Source organism: Antrostomus carolinensis, unplaced genomic scaffold, assembly GCF_000700745.2.
Source record: "Antrostomus carolinensis isolate BGI_N321 unplaced genomic scaffold, ASM70074v2 scaffold24335, whole genome shotgun sequence".
In the NCBI taxonomy this organism is placed as follows: Eukaryota; Metazoa; Chordata; class Aves; order Caprimulgiformes; family Caprimulgidae; genus Antrostomus; species Antrostomus carolinensis.
This window is the reverse complement of record NW_010314631.1, coordinates 3,328-24,562: the sequence shown is the minus strand read 5'-3', so window position 1 is coordinate 24,562 and position 21,235 is coordinate 3,328. Positions and strand designations below refer to the sequence as shown.

The 21,235-nt window shown below is 43.8% G+C and overlaps 1 protein-coding gene across 1 annotated transcript in view; it reads right to left on the bottom strand.

Moving 5' to 3' along the window:
- The window catches only part of LOC104524747 (DNA-binding protein SATB2), a gene marked incomplete at its 5' end in the record, with an annotated part of 34,437 nt that extends 13,502 nt beyond the window's left edge, over nucleotides 1-20,935 (bottom strand). Inside the window, 2 exons of the mRNA XM_010167716.1 lie at nucleotides 9,488-9,685; nucleotides 20,780-20,935. Of these exons, the coding sequence (XP_010166018.1) occupies nucleotides 9,488-9,685; nucleotides 20,780-20,935 (354 nt within the window). The remainder of the gene's footprint in view (nucleotides 1-9,487; nucleotides 9,686-20,779) is intronic.
- Between the last annotated feature and the right edge of the window lie 300 nt (nucleotides 20,936-21,235).

Here is a 21,235-nt window from a genome sequence, read left to right as displayed (position 1 = left end):
TTAAAGAGAGGCCTACAGGTCCTTAACATTCAGTGTCTGGGAAACAGTTGTATAAAAAAAAAAAGTTTTAATGAATTTAATAGAGAAAAGCACTTTAATTAAATGCTGTCAAAGAGGATTGTATTAATGACTGCACACAAAGGAATTTAAAGCAAGCCAAGTATATTTAGCAAATAGGAAGTAGGCTTTCAGAGGCTGCAACTATTTATGTTTCTGCCATTGCAATGCATCTAGGAGATCGTGTTGCCAATTGAAAGCAGTTATGTTATTAGATATGATTTTATTTATTATGGATTATTAAAATTTCAAATGCTGCAGGGAATACATTTATTTCCCTTCTAAAATGAAAGAACAAAGATATTTCCTGCTTGTTCTGTAAGAGGAAAAATAGAAGAGGAAATAAATAATAAATAATAATAATAACTTAGCACTTAACTAGTGAAGTGCTGTCCAGACAGATCTTTTTATGGGGCTTGTTGAGTCCTGGAATTTTAGTGCATCTCTTTCCTTCTGCTACAAGTGGATGGATTTGCAGTTGCTACCGCACAGAAAAAGGAGCCAGCTCTTACTCCTCGTGGGCAGGATACAACTCCTCATTGTATCCTGCGGTAGCACAAGGGACTTCTGTGATATCCTGCATGTTTCAAACCTAAAAATTACCAAAATCCCCAGAAGTAAATCTAGGTTGACAAACGTTTTGCAAGCAAGATTGAGAGGACTAAGGTTCTCCAGACCTAGCCAAGAGACTTAGCCACACAACTCTCATAAAAGCCCCAACAACTATAGGTCTGCTTTAAGCGATTTTGCAGAACGTGCTCGCCTTCCTCGATGCTGACATGATGGGACTTGTGACAGGAAGGAAGGGGACAATTCTCCCTGCCCACATGCCTTGGTTTCAAGTGCAGCACATCAAATGAGCATGGTTTAATAAGAGAATAATGTAAAGATGCAAACCATAAATTTGAGAAAAAGCAACTAGAAAATCCAGGGGTGTCAACATTATTTTGGACTATGATGGTACAAATAGCATAAAACTAAATTTAGTCCAAATTGGAAACCGAGGAATGCTTTTTGACACAAAGTTAATGAGATGGCTGTGTCTGTGATACCCAGGATACATTCTGTGATTTACCACATCCTTTCTGCCACACATAATGGTAAGAGGCTAATAATGATTTTAGATGTTTTAAACTTCAGAATGCTGTACCAGAGGCACCTTATACACGCTTGTATTCCTTGGTTTCTGAACACAAAGTTGGGTACTGGGATGTTAGTTAGTCCCAAATTACTGGTTTTAAAATCTATTTATTTGTACTTCAGTATAAGATTTTGAAACATGAAGAAGTGAGCAGAACTGGGAGAGAAGACATTGGAAAGGAGGCACAACCTGCTTCCTTTCACAATGTGAGAAGCATCATAAATGGTGAAGTTCAATTTTCTAAATACATTATCTGATTTTTGTTTAAGCCTTTAATAAAAGTCATGTGTGATGTGTGTTGAGAATGTAGCCTTTGTTGTTCCACAGCTAGGGATCTTGCAAACAGCTTCGCTTTGTCTGTGCCAAGATATTTTGGAATATTCTTTGAAACACTGTAAGCATAGATGACTGTGAGAAAAAATATGTGCTACTGTACTTCTGGATACTCGAAGTGTGAGAATAGTGCATACACACAAAAACATTTCCCATTTCAATCTGCAATTCCTGTAAAAGTTCATACAAACATGGAACGACATACACAGCATACTAACTCTGAAAAAACCCTATCCCTGCACACATTACAGTATCTGGGTATTTCCAACCATTCGGGGGGGGAAGGAAGAAAAAAAAAAAGTTCACACCAATGAATTTCTGAAAAGACTGGCCTGGGGTAAGGAGATTGAGCATCTATGTCCTGCTTTGTCACAGCCTAACTCCCAGCACTGCCCAGAAGCTGCACAATTTCCTTGGGGGAAGCTGTGCAACACAGGAAGAAGAGCAGCTCGCTCCTTCTCAGAGACCTTTGGGGCACACACAGTGCAATATGCTCAGGTAGCACAACACAATCTTGCTTCCCTCCCCATGTAATTTTTACGATTGCCTGTCTGCACAGAAAGGCCAGCTGCAATGATCCAGGGCTCTAACTTTATCCTAAGCTTTCTATAAGGAGCCCAAGAATAAAATGTTGCATATGGCCAGTAGCCTATTAACATTTACGCATCTCTAAAGACTGATATTATCATTTATGTACAAGTATGAAGGGCAGGGAGTATTTAGAGAGCATTAAAATGAAAATAAAAAGAGCAATATTTTTAACTGCAAAAATTTTCAAACATAAATGGAACAAAGGCTCATCTAGTGGCTTTTCAGCCTTCAAGATTTGCCCGCTGCCAGCCAGCAAGCTTCAAAGGTTATGTGAATTTAAATGACTTTATTTAGTCATCTTGCTCCAGGTGTTTGCTCATCCTCAACCTACTATGACTGCTTCCAAGGCTGGCAGCTTAGCATTTTTGAGAGGGACAGGACTGGAAGAAATGAGAGCTAAATCTAATCAAATTGTGGGCGAAAGGCAAAAGGGTGAGACACCAGGGGCCAGAGCTACAGTGATGTCATTTGCTAAAAAGATGACCTGTCAGAGCAACATCAGTGCAAACCACCACCCTGCTGATTACTGCCAAGTCTCCACAGTGCTAAATCTGCACATTCAGATTTTAAGTGAAGTTTCTGCCTGGAGCATCCCCGGCGGGAGCCAGGGCAGCCTGAGCAGAGCTCCTCTGGGGCAGCCTCACACAAGCCGCTGTCTGGGCAGAACTGCCTCTGCCTCAAACGGGGCAGCACATCCTGCGTGACAGTGCACGTGTCCTCAGCCCCAGGGACTGCCTTTACCTCCACCGGGCTGTGAGCACCCTCACAGTCATCTTCACTGCAAGAAGCTGGTGAAGACAAACACCAGCCGTGCTCTCAGGGCTGCCTCACTTAAGAGTCCCACCTCATTCCTGCCCTGTGCTTGGTTGATCCTGGACCAAATGAAAGCTGCCTGGGAGCAGGTAGCACTGAGGTGGCCGAATATGGAAAGGATGTACTACTTTGACAAGACTAAATTTGCCATCTCAGAAAAAAAACTCAAACTATTCCATTTTACTTGATCTCCCATTTCTAGGGTTAAATGCAATAGTACTAAACCTAAACTAATTTCAGAACAGAAGCAGTTTTGCTTTAATTGCACGTACAGTCCCCACTATCATTTCACGGGGAATCGCAGGCTTAAAGTTAATAAAAATCAGCAGTACTTTTCAGCCACATTAGATATCCACACTAAACAGAAACAGCTGAGAAGGCACAGTAGGCAGGTTTGGCTACAGCAGTCAAAGCTCAGTGGCTTTCCACTGCAATTGTGATAACTATCAATCACAAGAAGTTCTATCAGACATCTCAGAGTCAGATGTAAGGGCTTTGTTGTCTGATATGTGCTCCTGCTGCCTTTGTCAAACCTCATGCAAGACTCCTGAGCTACTCTGGCTTGTCAGGAAAATGGTGTGCACCAAAAGCATGGACAACCAGAGCACACTGCCACAGCTTTTGTTCCAAAATGCAGTGTGTCTGGCTGCAGGGCACGAGTACTGCAGCAGTAGGAGAAAGCAGTTCAGAGGTGGAAGCCTTCTCAGAGTTTTCCATGTATTGCTTTCTTCGAAGAGAGTCTCTTAGCCCCACCCAAAAGCAGGCACACACGACAGAGATAAATGCAGAGTAAGTGGCACTTGCAATATGTATTGCCTTCAGCTTTAACACTGCACAGAAATAGGAGTTACATAGTTTGAGATTTTTTTTTCAGTTGTTTTTGAATGGTTTAGACTGAAAGGAGAAACTGAAATTGACTGTTATTGTCAATTTTTATAAGGGAGAGAGAATGGAACTCCAGATAATGCAACAACTGAGGACAGATACTCTCCACTCACAAAATTCACAGATCTCATTCTGACATGCATTTCCCCCTGTAGTTCTAAATCAAAGGCAAAATAAATACTCCAGCTGCAACCCACCCAAACCAAAGCTCTGAGCTTTCAGAGTGGAATGAACAAACCTGTGATGCAAATGTATCTTAAAAGTCCATGTGAACTTGTTGAGTACAAGCTGTCTCACCAGTCTTGACCACACCTGTCTGAGCAGACATCACATCCCGTAAGGACCAGATTCAAAGAGAAAGCAGGTGTGGGTTGCTTTTTTCTGGAGAAAGTTGTTTTTGTCCAAGTCTCTCAGACAACTCAGTCCTGATTTCCAGTATGTGAAATCCCCTGCTGTATCCCACACAAACACGGTAAAAACTCACTGTGAACATCATCCTATAGATCATTAAGCACACCATGTTCCCCTATGGAATAAAACAGTTTTGCTTCACTCATCATCTATGATTGCCTAAGTATTATTAATTAATATTATTTTTTAAGAAAAGAAATTTTAAGTCTCACTGTTTTTTCATCTGCTTGCTATGCATTGTGTGACCCATGAACTCCAAGTTATTGTTTAGAATCAGATATTTCATTAGGAAGCATTACTGTGGTGTTCATTCCCCTCTTTATTACTTCTAGAAAGAGAATATGAAATTAGTTTCATTGGATTGCCATCGCCACTTGCCTTGACCCATTTTTACGAGGGCTCCATGTTCTGCTCTTTTGTATTTCATTGTCATTTCTAAAATATTTTTCCTTTCTATCCCTCACAAAATGACAAAATTAGTATTTCATTTACTTCTGTGGTATGTTATTTTCCGCATATTTAAAGAGAGACCACAATGTTTGCAGTGAACACACAATACAAAAGAGCTTTCCTACAGCTTTCTGCTATGCCTTCTTTTATTTACTAATGTTCCTCCATGATTTATGATCTGAACTATTATAAATTGCCAGATTTGTCTAAATCAAAGCTTCTGAGAAAAAAAGGGCAGACAGACGTCATTTTAAAAAGGTGACAAAAGTAACAGTGTATCAGAAAGCATGTGAAAACCGTTCCTGTTTCTTTAAAGTCAACATTTGACTGCTCTTAAATCAATATGTACCTCCTAGCTTCAGCAGATCTATCTGTCAGCTTATGTAGAAAATGAAAGGCAAGGTTTCCCTGCTCTCTGAATAGCAGGTACTTTGCTGCAGTGGTGGCTCATTACTCCAGAGAAGCAGCTTAGCCACCCCAACACTCCAGAGACAACAGCTTGATTCATCATTTTCCCAACTGAGTCAGGTTTCTCTGCCCCAGCAATTAACAATGAATTAGCACTATATTAAAGTGCCAGGCAAGATGGTTATTCTCTGGAGTAGTCACCTTGGACACAGCAGATGAATAGTGGGAGAAGGGAGAGAAATTAGATTTACTGTGTCCCAGCACGTCTGTAACAAACACCTAATCCCTGGCTGGCAATGGGAAGCGGCTGTAGGGACTCCTCGCCATTAACACTCCAGAAAGGTCCGATGCCAGGGAAAAGCCTGGGAGCACTGGGATTTAGTGAGGGATGGGAAGTTAGAGAGGGTGCCACCTCTGCAGAGCAGGAAGGAAACACAGAAGCATGAGGACTGCTTGCTACAGAGTGACTACTTTGCATGCGGTTTGTCCGACAGATCTACATAAGAGCCAGGCCAGGCCAGGCCAAAGGTCCAGCCAGGATCCCACGTCTGATGGTGGTGGAAGAGGACAAGAACAGGGCAAAAATATAATAATACTTTCCAGCACACCCTCCCAGCCTCCAGCAACCTGTGGCTCAGGCATTCTGTAAATTGGAGGTGATGTCCTTGTGGTATTCAGTTAGCAACAAACTCACAGGTCTTTTCCTTAGTCCCACAGCAGCACTGCCTGACTACATCACATGGCACGGAACGGGAGGCAGAGAGAGTCACTTAGTGTACACCTGAATTTCCCTAAAAACCAAGCGAACAGCTGTGGTGAGCTCAGCCTGCAAGCACAGCAACATGTAGGTGTAGCGTGGATGCTCTGCAACCAGCATGTAAAGGAAAATTCACACTCTGGCACGTCCATATTGTCACACTCAATGCTGCTGGACAATACAGTCATGCCACAGAGCTCCGCAGGACTCACATTTTATGACTCCTCAGCACAATAACAAATAAATCAAGTGTGCAGGGAGGAATTTCTAGTGCACTGAGCTTCCATGATAGACATTTTTTATTTCAGAAACAGGAAAATACTCGATTAAATGGATTACTATATGGCTGACAGGAAAACTAATGGAAGAGAGAAAAAAAGACAATGTTGCTTTTTAAAGCCCTGAACCTAAAACTAAACAGTGAAGTACAGGCTAGTAATACCAAAAAGAGGGCAAGAACCTGCCACAAAAGAAACAACAATCCCTTAAACATCAAAAGCCAAATTGTGCCCAGCCGATCTCCTACAGCACTACAACAACCACCTCACTGTGCTCACCTTGCCGTTAGAGGAGAGAAACCAACCCAGCCTTGGGCTGATTCCCTCACTGAAGGTGTGCCCCACCCTGTCATCAGCAAGTGAACTACGCAATGAAATCTGCCATTTCCAAGAAGCCATACTAGGGAAAAGGCTGAATGTTATGTATCAGTTATCTTTTGCCTGGTTGTGCCTCTTATGATGATAGTCAGGAGTTTCTTCCAAGTCCTTCAGTCTGATGGAGGAGCATCCCCAACCCAGAGGGGGCTCGATCATGGTGGCTAGGAGCTCTGGCAGCAGCATGGGGCAGCCTGTTCTCAGGCTCTCCCAGTCTCACAGCTGGAGGAGCAGGAGAGTCAAGCATGAGACACAAGTTACACACATCAAATCCATCAGAGCGGAGAGAAAGACGGGGTGGGCAGAGAGAGAAGGCAGAACTAAGAGGCTCCTGCCTGCTTTGGTATTACCCTACTGCACCTGCTGTGAATCACAGCACTGCTACTTGTATCTTCTTCAAAGGACTCTCCTCTTGACATCAAGGCTGCAGGTAAGGGCTCGACTTAGGAGTGTACTTTTCACTAGCAAAGCCTGCAAAGCAAAACAGGTCGGTGTCTGCAGCTCTTGGATGTTTCCACCCCCTGCTAAAATGCAGCCAGGCACCGCGGCAGACATTCTGCACCCGCCACTGCTTTGAGAAGGAAATGAGAGTCGCTTTCCCACTTGACACTATGGAGGGAATTTCAGATAGGCAGAATGTAATTACTTGACCTGGAATTCGGCCAGGAGTGGGGCCCAAGACCCCTACCCTTATGCAAAGTGTCACAAAATCTCCAATGACTGCAAGTGTGAGGACCTCAGCTTTACATCTTTGGCTGTTGTCATTGATTCTTCATGGCTAATTACCTAATAGTGACTCTTGCAGCAAAGCCATAAAACAAACATTGCTGCTTGAAACAATTCAAGTCCCAGAGACCAAAAACTACACAAAAATTGCTTGGTGCAGCGTATCTTTTGACAGTAGGGAGCAGGTGGACAGCAAGCCTCCTGTCTCTTGCACTGGTTGCGTGCCACTCAGAAACCTACTGGGGTTTTTGGATGGGCAAACATAGTTTTAAAATGTAGCACCCACAAAACACAAGCCTACTGTATCAACCGTATACCATGGTCTCTAGAGTTTTGCTGTCTGTAGTTGCCAGCTGGTTCAATTTATTTTTCTTCATTTTTCATATTTTGACTGTAATAAATAATTAATCCATGGCTTTGTAACTTGCTGACAAATACAAATGCATCACATTCCAATGCAGTGTAATGTGTCACTCAAGAAAAGCCAGCCTGCACAATGCAGAAAAGTCATGTACAGAAGGCTCTGGAAAGTAGGCTGACCATCAAGGTCACCCACAAGAGCTCAGGGAAACTTCTTCAAACTGTCCCTTAGAGGATATTCCTACTGGCTGTGGGCACCAGGACTGGGTTAATATGTTCAAATCTACACAGGTCTAGTAATCTTTCCGCATGTTAGCTTGGCCCTTTACCCTTTCGTAGCTTCTTCTCCAAGATCCTACAAACTTCTGGGAACATAGAAGACAAAACTTGCTATGTTAATTACTGAGAGCACTTCACCTACTTTATAGCTCTGAGAATCCAAACCCCACAAACCACATTTTTTCTTCCACGTAAAGAGCAAATGGAAAGCAAGGAGGAAGTTGGTAGCAGAAAACGCAAAGGAGACTGAACTAGGCAATAATTAATCTGGGTGAGACCAACGTGTTTCAGAAGGGGCAGGACTACGAGACAGAAAAACCTCCCACCTTTGGAAAAAGGTGACTAGATAGTTGGCAGCAGTGCTAGCAGCAGCCGAACAAGAGTAGTGACAAAGAATAGAGGCTGAATGCCAAGGTTCACAGCAAGAGCAGCAAAGCAGTGTAAGCCATCATCAAACAACAACAGGGAGAGCAAAGGTGGGAGGAGAAACTGTGAGATTATCAGAGAGAAACACAGTATGAACGACTCTCAGAGTGGTCACACAATGGCATCAGGTGAATGGCACCAAGCACCAGTGTCAACCCAAAAAGATCATCTGCTGTGGAAGGTGTCACCTCAGCTTTTTAAATTGAAAAAACATCTCCCAAGCCTCTCTTGACCATCAGCAGATGTTTGGTTTTGTGACATATATCACTAGTTATTAGGAATAAACATAAAGCTGATTTTCACTTCTAACTGAAGCTGGAACTGCAAAGTTGAAAAATCTTGCAGTATTTTCACTTCATTTTCCCTACGCATATTTTTATCTATTTATTTCTCATTCTATTAAGACCTGAGACGAGGACAGAACAAAGGTGCACAAACCAAAAATTCATAAGTCACAAAGGTGGTAGAGAGGAGCAAAACAATCCTGAGGAAGCTGTGAAATGAAGGCTTGTTTCCTGCGAAATACTCACCATTGTAATTTTAGAAGTACTTTAAAGTTTCAGTGAACATATAAAAAAACACTTCTCCATGTTACACTCTTGAAAACCCCTGCGTTACCCATGCATGGACAAACCTCCTCTCCTACCCTCCTACTTCTCCCAGAATGTTATCTGGCTCCTTTGAACAATAGAATATGTATGGTTGCCCCTTGGCCACCGTTTGAGAGTGGGGTGCTCAGGTTCTGTAAGTAGGAGTGAGTGAGCAAGTCCCCACTCCTGTTCTGCTTCCTAAATAACTACACACTTCTTACTGTTGCTGAGGAGCACACTTAAGACTCCTCTAAATGTCAGCAGCTTTAGACAGCTAAATTGTGTTTCAGCCACAACACAACTACTGACTCCAAAGGAGCTCCATAATATCACTACTACTGACCTTGCTGTTACCAGTGGCATGGGTTGTCAGATCCCTTCTCTTCAACCACCAACACAAACCTGCACACACTCACACACATGCTGCAACATATACCCAGTGAGCTCTCAATCTGAGAGCTGTGCCTTGCATGTGGCCCTGCAGACAGATGAAAACTGGTGTGTCTCAACCTGCAGAGCAGAAGGAAGCTGCAACTAATTGCTTCTCTCTACCTCTAACAGCTATGCTCCCCCGCAGACACCCTGAGAAGGAAATTAGCACTCTGACCTGCACCGGCTCAGGAGTGAGCTGGACAACGTGCTGCATACGCTCACTGTGGTGATGTCTGGACTCCTCCTCGTAGATCACGTCCCTCTCATGCTGGGGAAGGTTCAGGAAGCGGCGAATGGTGCAGAGGTTCTCCCAAAGGGTGCGGTTTTCTGGACTTGGGTTTTCTTTCCAGCGAAGCAGCTCACACAGCCAGCCCTGCAACAGTAGGGTCAGCACAGTTAATTCACGGAGCACCGAGGTACCAGATGTGAGTGGAAGGTCTCCTCGACCTAAAGCTCTGTGCTGCAAGTTTTGCTGGTCTCATCTCACACAGAACACCCCCTGCCCTCAGCTGCCCTTTGGTCTCAACAAATCCTTGATGTATTATATTTCCCTCAAGTTGGAGAAACAGATACAACCAGCAGTGTTTAACAGGAACTAGGAAGCACAGCATCTTGCCCCCTGTAATAATCATGCTGTGTTTAAAATGCCCAGATAGGAATATTTTTCCTATAGAAAACCAGAGTTGAAAAAAAGGTGCATCTCCATTTTGTTTCAGAGTCCCTTTATTTCTTCATCCAAGCAAGTGAAAAGGAGATGTAATCCCTGAGACTTACTAACAACCCTCATGCTAAGGGCTGCAGCTGTAGGACCAGAAATTCAACTGCTATTTAACACCTTCAGAAGAAGATAGTATGAAGTAAAGACCTGTGATCTGCTGTCACTATGTTGCATTGACTCCTCCAGCTCTGAACCCACTAAAATTTGACAGCTTTAAATAATCAAATAGCCACTTAGAAAATGCAACATCACAGAGAGGGAATCCTCTAGTATTTAGCAGGAAAACAGCAAACAGGATCCTGCAGAAGTTACTAGAGAGATCAAGATACTAGGTGGAGGTAATTCTAAACCAAACTACAGATCATAATATTAGTAGATTTTATTCCTGCTTTGTTTTAAGGTCAGTTTGAAATGCCTTCAAAACGTTACCACTGTATGAAATCCTGCAGGACCTCTCCATAGGGGCTGAGAGCTCAGACCCCTGGAGGGGAAAGCACCAGTGCTTCAGGAAGGGGAAACCACTCTAAAACACAAAGCCAACCAGAGAGCACAACGGCAAGAGCTGTTAAGGTGAGGACAGCCCCTCGTGTGGTGGTGACATGGTGTCCCAGCAGGTTCACCAGGGATGGTGGCACCTGCCCTGGCCGGGAGGACACAGTCAGGTCCCTCCTGCTTGCCAGCAGCCAGCCGCGCTTGGGAGGGGCAGGAGACACCATGCAAATGACAGCATTCGCGAAGATAATGCCGAGGATGCTGTCAACGCGCCTTACTGACTCCTGTCAAAATATTTTACCTAGTAGCTTTATAACCCATCATTTTTGAGCTACAACTCAGCATTCTGACACCGTTTTGACAAGCACCTTAAAATACCTAAAAGATAGACTGATCAATGTTAAAAGCGTTTGGTATGAGAAGTAGCCAAAACTGTGTTTTTCCGAACAGCGACCAAAGCAAGCCGGAAAGCCAGGTTCATTACCGACCCACGTGAGGGCTTTTCGGCATTGCTTTTTTGTGTAACAACTTGTAAGCCATTGACAACTTCTACCGTGCACTCTAAACCCCGAATATAATATCATAAGCTGTTGTTTGTCTTACTCTCCACTGTGTCTTCTGCCTTCACCCCCCCAAAAAAGGCAAGATTTGATTATCTCCGCTGCATCAGCCAAGACAGCAACACCAGCTGTTCTCATTGTGCAGCCTCTTCCTCGCGGCCTACATGTTAATAACCTGATCATTCCATTTTCTCCTTCAACTGCCGGCTGCAGCATAGCGAAGAGACAAAAACCCAGGCCCATCTGCAGCAGCTGTAGGCACTGAACTGTGAAGCCACCAGGGATTTATAAACTAATCTGTAACACAACACTGCCTTGTTTTTACAAGTGAGAGGCCACATTTGTGCAGACCTGATCTTTTCTTGCAATAAACTAGGAGGGTTGGCAGGGGTGGGGGGTGGGGGGGCAAGGATGAAAACAAGAGATCTAATAATTTACTTAGGGGAAAAAAAAAAAAAATCTGTATTATATTTTCAAAGTATTTTGACTGCTATTTGGGTAATCTCTCATTCAGGTGATGTCCGTTTTCTAATGTGGTTTGACCATATCCCTTGCCCTCACTTCTCCTTCCCTTTCCTCTGCTCAGAAATCCACCAAAAACTTTTTCTCTTTTAAAGAAAAGACAGGAAGAAAATCTCCCAGCTCCAGTGTTTTCTCAGGGGTTCCTCCACACAAAGAAAATAATTTTTGAAACAGAAAATAAACCATCTGTGGAAAAAATAAGCTCCCATTTCTTCCTGCTTTCAGTGATCTGACTAAGTCTCCAACTGAACTCCTTCAAATTTTTCAAGCAGGTATGTTTAACACCTCCCAAGGGATGCTGCAGCATGAAGACCGAGCTCTTAACAGCGAATGCACACAAAACCCTGCACCTGGTGGAGCCGAAGCCCCATGCAGGGACGGCTCCCGGGGCTCTCCCAAGGGCTGCGAGGTGCTGCGTGGTGCTCGGCTCCAGTGGAGCCTGGGGACAGCTTGGCAGGACCACCTCCCCTTCCCAAAGTTGGACCAGCTAGCCTGACGGTGACTGCTGCATTTTGATTTATCTGTCCCGTTATAATCAGCGCTCATTACAATCACTTAGAGCAACACTACAGGCCTCATTATGGACTAGGCACTTGCTGCCATTAGTCTTTAAGAAGGATAGCGCTCAATTTGCCTGGCAACATGCGAGGTCCTGACCTTGGAGCTATTAGGGAAAAGATTAGACTGCAGTGTGACCATGTGTGCAGACATGAGCAAACCAAATTAATTTCTGGCAAAGGGAGGCACCAGGCAAAGACCCCGCCATCCTGAGGACACCTGAGAACTTCTCCATTCCCCAAAGGAGATAAGCTAATGGCACGTTTAAAGGAGCCTGGTTCTGAAGGTGAAGCACATCCGTGGTATTTAGAGAGATATTAATCCAGTTTCCCCACAAAGTATTTGCTTGGCTGATCAGATTAAGGGATCTAGCCTTCAACAGCACACCCCCACCACAGCAGGCCCCAAGAAATCTGTGATACTTCACAGCCTCAGACATATTGCACCATGTGTACCCAGCTGCTACAATAATTAGCTTATGAATGTATCAGCTGGTTCTGTGATTTTTATAAATAATAACTAACCTACAGAGCAGAAAGATTTTCATGAGCCTAATATTAGCAAGAAATTGCAAGGTGAGCCTAACTCTGAATTGTCATTGTGCTAAATGCCCTGTCTTCTCTCACGTTGTGCGGGACTCGATCTCCCCCAATGCCAGTTATAAATATTTATTTTTGCACCGGCAACGGCAATGTATTTGTGGCAGCTTTCTTCACAACAGCCATCATTCGCTCACCCCCACACGTACACACGTGCACCCACTGTGTGCATGTGTACACTTATCTGCATCAAATCTGTCCTTTCATTGCTCTTTTCCTATCCTTCCCTTTATTTATTCAAGCATTCATTCTCTCACCCATCCATTTGAGACCCTATCTAACTATCTGTGGGGCTGCTTATTAGGTGATAGCTTCAGCTAATACGTGAGAAAACACGGCGCTGCAGCTTACTCACACATTCCTTATGATTGCAAGTAACTGTCTTCCCCATGCACAGACGAAAAGTCTGCATTAGATTTTTAAATTATTTATTTAAATAATCTTAGCACACCATCCAAGAAAGTTTTGCAGTACCAGGCAAAAAAAAAAAAAAAAGTGTAAATGTCAAATAAAACAGTGACAGATGACAGTATTCTCTATTGAATAGCACCGTTTCTTCGTGCATGTTCAATGAGAACTCATGAATTATTAATACACAAATCTCCTTTTTCTCTTAAAAAAATTGCAACCAAAAAAACTTGGGGTTTTTTGGTTGCAATTTTTTTTATTTTCTTTTATTTATTTCTTTGGGTCTGTGTATGTTACACAGAGATTTCCATGAGAATTATCTCATTTAAGAAATGCTAACATACAGAAATTCTTGGAGATACAGCCATTCACAGCGAATTTTCCTCTATAGCTACATTTATTGGCACGAAGAAGGAAAAATGAAGAAGGAGATGTTATCTCACTGCCTTTTCCCCCACTCATCCACAACATGCGAGCTCATTGCATTACAAGTAAATCCAACTTCGGTGAGCATATTCTGAAAAGCTAACAAATAGCACATCCTTCCCCAGATCCGTGATACGCTGTGTGCCTGATCCTGCCTCCTCTGCGCATCGCAAGTCTTGCTCCACTGCACCAACAGCCCCCTTGACTACCACAGTTACCAGGAGAGTTTGATAGGCACCAGGGTGGCAGAATCCAGCCCTTAATGTCAGCTTCTAAGGTTCTTAAATGGGAATGTCTTCCATTAAAAATAAGAGGAGGAAAAACAGCACAATTAAAGGATGCTTTTGGCTCTATAGTCAGGCACACCCAGTGCTTGTGGTTACAAGGAATTCTACTCAGAACTTCCTTCATTTCACCCCAAAACTTCTAGAGGCATCGAGAATGCAGCCCAATTTAGCTCATTAAAGAGAGCTGCAGAGAAGTGCTGGCCTCTATTTTTGTTGTTCTCATGAGACAAGATAAACATTTTCTAAGCATTTTATTTGATAAAACAAATAATATCATATTAATGTCCTATTTTTAACCTCTCTCTCTGTCTTCTAATCAAATACATTTCCACATAGCTAAGCAAACAACAACAAAAATCTGCAGGAAGCCAGCCATTCCCATTGTGCTTTTATGCTGTTAAAGAAACAGCGTGCTCGCTACACCAAAGCATTAGCCTTGGCACACTCAAAGCCCCTTGAGGGACAGTTAGCTGGTGCAGCAATCGGGAGCCGTATTCTCTGTCACTTATCCCTGAGCCCTTTTTAGCAGCTCAACCCTTTCACTTTTGCTAGACTTACCCTGGAGCAGGGGAGGCTGCTCCGGCAGCCAGAGGTAGCAGACTGCAATACAATCAGGTTTTCCAGCGCTCAACAAAGGTATGCACAAATATCCCGACCCCCCAAACTGCTTCCTGCAGATAGGCTGACGTGCAGTCAGTCAAGGACCACATTTCTGATGAAAGGACAGTCAGCAGCAGGCACGTGGGAAGAGTTCAGGCCCAGTTCTGCTACGGCTATAGGCCAGTGCTTATACTTGGAGCAGCACCTCTATTGAAAGCCACCACAGAGGTGGCAGCTGGGTGTCCCTGGTGACTAAGTCACAGACAGCTTGTCTGCTCAGGCTGGACCATCAAGCACTTCGAGCCTGGTTAAAACTGCAATTAAACTGACCTTGTGCCTCCCTGTAGTTACACTGAAACTAATAATAATAATACAGCTAGTTTTTGGTGCTGACATTTTCTAGGGTCTCCAGTGAAAGCATGAGTAGGCAAATGAAGAGATTTTAGTACAAGTGATTCAGGAATAAATCTCAAAAATAAATGCAAAAGGCCATTTTCTCACCCACATCATCAGTGCAGAAAATGTCAACATATGTGACAAAAGGAAAAAAAAAAAGGCAGCAATGATTGATGCAGGTCTTGAAAGATTAGGAAAGAAACGCTGCCTTCCGCAGAAATCTCCCTTTGTACACAGGATCACAGGAGTCCTCTGGACAAACTTCTTCAGCCTCTCTTCCCTTCGTTCAGTTTGGGACTATCTGCAGTGCGAAATGAGCCAGATAATATTCAGCTCTTGTTCCTTAGTCGCCAAACTCTCTTTCCATGAATCCAATAAGTGTCTATTAAAATAAATAAACCCCCTAATGATTCAAGATAACCTAATCAAGAAAGCTGAAATGGATAAAAGACTAACTGTAATGGAGAGTTCTGTCATGGCTTCAATGAATTCTTGATGAGGGCCGGGGGAGGGGGACTGAACCTGAGAAGCTTTACTTGGAGCATTTTGATACAGTTCAAGGTTAATCACTCAATAGCCTGGATTTTTTGAATGCTTGCTACTTTTCCTCCCCTCAAAATTTAAGGCAAAATGCAAAGCAGTTTCATGAGGGCCAGTTTCTCACTAGCCTTATAAAACATGAAACAAGACCAAAAAATAATGAGGTACATGAGGCCTGATGTATCTTAGATGCATGGGAATACTAAGTCTGCTTACAGCTCTTGGCCTCAGAGGGAGGGATGCTGTGAGCTGAGGATATTTCCAGTGTGCCAAATTGAAACTAGCTTCTCCCCACCCTGGAGAGGAAGTGTGGGCTTGTGGTTAGGGCAAGCAGCCTGCCATCAGCTCCCAGCTCTGCCAAGGACTTCCTGAGCAAAGCCCCAGCTCCACAAATGTCCCTGCCTCACTCAGCTGCTGAGAGGCTAACATAGTGCTGCAGATGCTGTCCTGGACGAGGGTCACACTGTGACTGCATACAGAAGTCTGTAAAAAGTAGCTAATATCTAAAGGTAGTTCAAAGAAATTTAAGTTCAGTCAAGGAGAGAAATGTTTTTCTGTATTTCCTCCACACGTAACAACATCAAAATATCAGCACCGCAGATATGCCTCAGCTGTAGAGATTCACAACATCATAAAAGCATCGAGATGCCACAGCAGTAAGAAGTGCCCTATATGCACACACTATATATGCTATGCATCTTCACCACCAGCTGTTTTTTCTAGCTGTTGTTCATCATCACTGGAAGCTAATTAGTTTAATGGCACAGAAAATACCTATAATAAGCTAAAAGGGCAAGAGAAGGCATCCTATCATATCAAATGAATACAAGGGAATATAAGTTGGGAAGGAAAGAGAGGGAAGGACAAAGTAAGGGGTTTCTAGATCTAATCCTGCCCCAGTGGTGCTGCTCAGCCCTGTCACAGTACCTCTATTTTCTTCTCAGGCATGGGCAGGTGGTTATGGTGCTGAGACCCATCTAGTGTGGGCTCCTACTGTGGGGCTAACACCCCCCTTGGCCAGACAACATGCTCCCAGACAATCCTGGCAATGAGGCAGGGATCTCAAGGTGAAAAGGAAAAGTCAGAGGAAAGGTGAGGAACTGTCATAGTGATTTCCATCCATAGCCCTGGATTTCTTTTAACCTGAAGGGCCTCAACTGAAGGGCTTCTCTGCCCCCAGACTCCACCTCACATGGTCAAGTTCATTTTTTGGTGTTTTTTTTAATTTTTAAATCGGGCAAAGATATGAACAGAGACTGAGCTTTGCCAGCTTAACGTTTTTTCAAATGTTGCTCCATGGGGACTCTCTTGCTTTACTGTGGTGCAACTGGAACAAATTCCAGTCCCTTGAGGAAGAATTTCAGTTTCAAGGGCTTATTTTTTGTTTTCACGGGACTGGTGAAGGTCAAACCCTTCCATTTGCCCTGTCTGGGGCAGATCCCCAGCAGCTCATGCCCCTGCTTCCCCACACTGCCCCTGCCTGATGCAGGAGAGTCTCTTGCCCTGGGAGAACTGTGGGAAGTCCGGTCTCCGCATTCATACAAGCTTTGCCCTCCTCCTCATACAAGCTTTTGTTGTTGACTCAGACCGTCAACAAGGGCTCCAGCCAGCTATGCTCACTATTTATTTTGATAGTGACTGTTTATTATGAACAGAACTATATTCTTAAACTCATTTCACACAGACTAAGAAAAAAAGGTCTGCTGAGCACAGCACAGCCTCTGCTAGGACTCTCACTAGCAGAGGTCAGAGGGGTGATGCTGCTGCACAGTATTACAGAAGTGCTGGCACATGTTCACAGGGGAAATGTTTTTTCTGAAGTCGTACTGTAGAGCAGTTGCAGAACCGGATGTAGAAGCCAGTTTTCAAGACCAACAGTCCAAACGTAAAGCAACCCAAGGTCAAAGCCTCTCCATGTCCCACTGCACAGCTGTGGAGACACACAGGTCACCTGAACCTCTCTGAACTGGTACATTGGAAACCCATCTCCTTGTGAATCAAAAATAACCAGGAAAGCCTGAAGCACAGATGGGAAACCAAATCCTGATGTTCCGGCCACACTCAGAAACACTCCCAACATGGTAATACAGGTCCCAGGTTTAGCCATTTAAAGGACAAAGGGCACTAGCAGGTGGCACCTCTAGAGAAGCATGCTGTCCAGTGAGTACATCACTAACAGCTGGCAACTAAAATAGGATGACAGTTTTGGAGGTTGTGTTTGGAGGGCACCAAGCCCCTCAGCTCCTGCTGCCTTCAAAAATACAAAGGGTTGCACAGCACTCCACAAACAAGACTAAAAATGTCTAGCTATAAGCTGCAAGGAATTAAGGTAAATAAGTGATGAATAACTCAATGCCTTAAAAATGGCTTAAGATCTTTATGAAGACGGATTCCCTTAAAGAAGTCTCACCATACTACCTTGGCACCTCCATGAGGCCCTGCTCCTTGCATTTATGTCGACTTGTGAGCTTTGTGATTTGTAACCTTTGTTTCTAGCAGCTGCCCTTCCCTTCAGTTGTGACACTGCCATGACTTAAGAATAAAGATGGCTACTTGTTAAATTAGAGGTCAATTAACTCCACCAGTAGATGATGCTGCTTGCAATAACTGCTCTCAGTGGGTACCACTCTTCCTGTACGAAGACAGGAGACAAAATGAGGCCTCCATTGGCTCTGGATGCTCTCTTGGGTACATGACATACAGCCCTGTGTATAAAATGTCAAAACAGCCCTGTCAGAGATTCACTGGCTGCTAAAACTGTGAAGATCTCACAGCACCATGGATTGCTGTTGACAGAACAGCAGTGCCCAACATAACACATGCCTTGTTAGCAAACTGGAAGCCTCTCAGTAGTCTGGGGTGAGGGAATAATAGAGGAAACCAATGCAACACAAGCCAGGCCTGTGGAGAACAGCAAGTGAACGAACCTTGGCGGAGAGTCCAAGCAAACCCTCAGACTAGCTCTTTTTTCCCTTCTTTCAATCTCTCTCTTCTGCAGCCATTGGCAGTTTTCAATGAGCACTTCCCACCATGTAACTCAGCTGCTGAAATCGGCAGCATCTTCACCAGAAATGCCTGTGACTGGCACAACTGGCCTGCACAAAGCACTGGGAAAGCCCCATCGCTAGTTTTCAGACAAGCTAGACATAAGGTGACACGCCAATCATCCCACCATGCCAGTGGCTCTCCACTACACAAGCAATTGTATCCTTGCTTTTGGCACTCCTCCTGGCCAGGACACCCCAGCCAGCGGTGGGACATCACAGGCACACCAAGTCAGGCTGGGAGGCAGGCACGCAGGTGGACTTTGGGGCAGAGGGAGGCCCCATACCGCTATGGTTCTTGGCTACAGCTTCTCTGTCCCTGCCTTCCAGTTTCCCCATAAACCATTTTCATGCTCCAGCAGAGCGCTATGACATCTCAGCATGGCGAATGCTGGGTCATCCCAGGGAGCCAGTATTGCTTTGGCAGGGCTGTGAAACAAAAGAAACATCAGCCTCAGAAACATTTCTTTATGTGCTGCTGCTGAAGAAACAAAACCTTTATGTGCAGTAACTTTGCTTTAAATAACATTTGTGGATCCTGTTCTTAACCTTTTGCATCTGTCTTTCAAAATCTGCCCTGTTCTTTTTCCATGTGAAAGACTACGAAGCTTATTTTTGGTTTGGTGCCGGTGTGCAATGCTGCCAGAGAAGTGCACTCAAGCTGGCACAGACCAAAGCTGATGAGCCACCCAAATTATTGTTGGGTGGTTCAGTCCCTCTCTATTTCAAGAAGCCTCTGGGTATAATGACAGGAAGCTTGCAGGCAATTTTAAGCCAAACCTCAGAGAGGCTGGCATTCAGTCTGTGTTAAATGCTCCTTATTAAAAGCTGTCCAGTCCGGATTCTGGGTGGAACTTTGATATCTGCATGGAGTAAAGAATAAGGGGCACGTTTGCAAAATCAATTGTGCAGTTTTTATATTTACTGCACGTTTACCACATATGTCATTTATTACACAGTGGAAAACCGTTAAATGCACAGTAGTTGTGCCAAGTGGCATTATGCTTTTAACAGCTTTATTCGTTTAACAGCTCCAGTTCTCATTATATTTTGCCATGTGGTACATGAGATTTTTATGCATTTAACAGTTTAAGAGGGTTCCATGGTATTTTCCTTTTATGTATTTCATACTATGCCTGGGATTTTGTTGGGGGGTAGAGGGGTTGAGGACTGTCACCCTTGTACCCTGACAAGAGAAAGTAAAACACAAAGAAAATGAATGATTAAATGAGAAAAGAAAAATGAATCAGACCTCCATGTGTCAGGGTACAAATACCTGTAACAAGGACAACGCTCTTGTATGTGCTTTGATAGCCTTTGATGCTTCGTTTGTATGTCTTTCAACCTCCTATTTTACATCTACTTTAATGACTACAATGTTGTCTCCCTGCACAGAGGAAAAGAAAGTATGTACTTTGCAGAGTGCGTGCATCTAGATACTTCTATCCCCCTCTCTCTATGTCACAGACTCATTTGTGCGTTTTTGTGTGCATACTGATACCCTCTCCTACCACAACTGAGTCATTTAATCCAGGATCAGAAGCAGCCCTTTTCACTGAGTAAGCAATTCCTTCCCATGGTCTCCAATCCACTTGGTGCTCTTCCTACAAAAAATTCTGTCTGTCCTCCTTTACACAAAATCCCTTCTGGTGCATTATATTTTTTTAAAGAGTTGGATGAAATTTTTAAATTAATGGATTCTCTTGAAGAATTTCACCCCAACCTAGGCTTGCCCACATGTATTTTTTACGCCCAAGGTGGAAATTAATCCAGGAGAACACACTGCGGTGCCCTCTCATGCCTTTTTGTAAAAATGATTGGATCTGAAGTGAATTATTCACATGGCAATACGGTAAGCAGCACATACAACATGCAAAAAAAAAAGGAAACACCTGCCTAATATGCGGTTTCCCATTGCCTTCCCTCAGTTAATCACTTAAGAAAACAATTTCTTTACCTGCCAAATGAGGAGGATACCATCATTTTGAAAGGTCCTTGCCCCACTAGCAGAGGTGTAAGTTATATACTACAAGGGAGAAAAGACATGGGTGTTTGTACAAAAAGGGAGAAAAAGCTTGGCTGTGAGCTGATCCTTTCCTCAGCCTATTTTAAAAGGGAAAAGGCAACCACTTAAGCAGGCAAAAGCCAAAAACACGACAGGTTCCCCAGAGATGAAGATTGTTATTATTATTATTGTAGGAACAGATGTATTTTTATTGGTGGGAGGAGGAGATGGGTCTAGTTTCAACCCCAGAGTTTGCTTTAAAAACAAAACCCCAAAAAGCCCCGTAACAACGAAATCCCCTCTACCACTCACCTGACTTTTATTGGCAGCCACTTTGGCAAACAGAGCTTGAGATACCTTGGCCCTTTTCATCTCCTGTTGGATCTCGTCATAAATGGCAGCTGTGATGTTGACGTTGGCGCCGTCCGCCTTAATGGGGAGGTCTGTTGTTGGTGTCGAGGTTTTGGCCTACCAAGAGACCATGAAAATAATAATTAAAAAAGTGCTGCTTTCAGCTCAGCCATCTGTGCAGAAATTATCAAAGGATTTCAGTCAGCTGATGCCAAACTGCATTAGCTACAGAGGGACACTTCCTGTCCATTATTCTAATCAGGTTAATTGTGATTGGAAATAATTGCAGTGCATTCCTATAGGACATGCGAGGCCCTGTCAACTCTCCCCCTCTCCCTCTCCCAGCATGTTTATTGAGCAGCTCAACAACAGGATAGGTAGCCAGGGCACTCGGCTGCAGGCAGTCGCTGAAGTTGG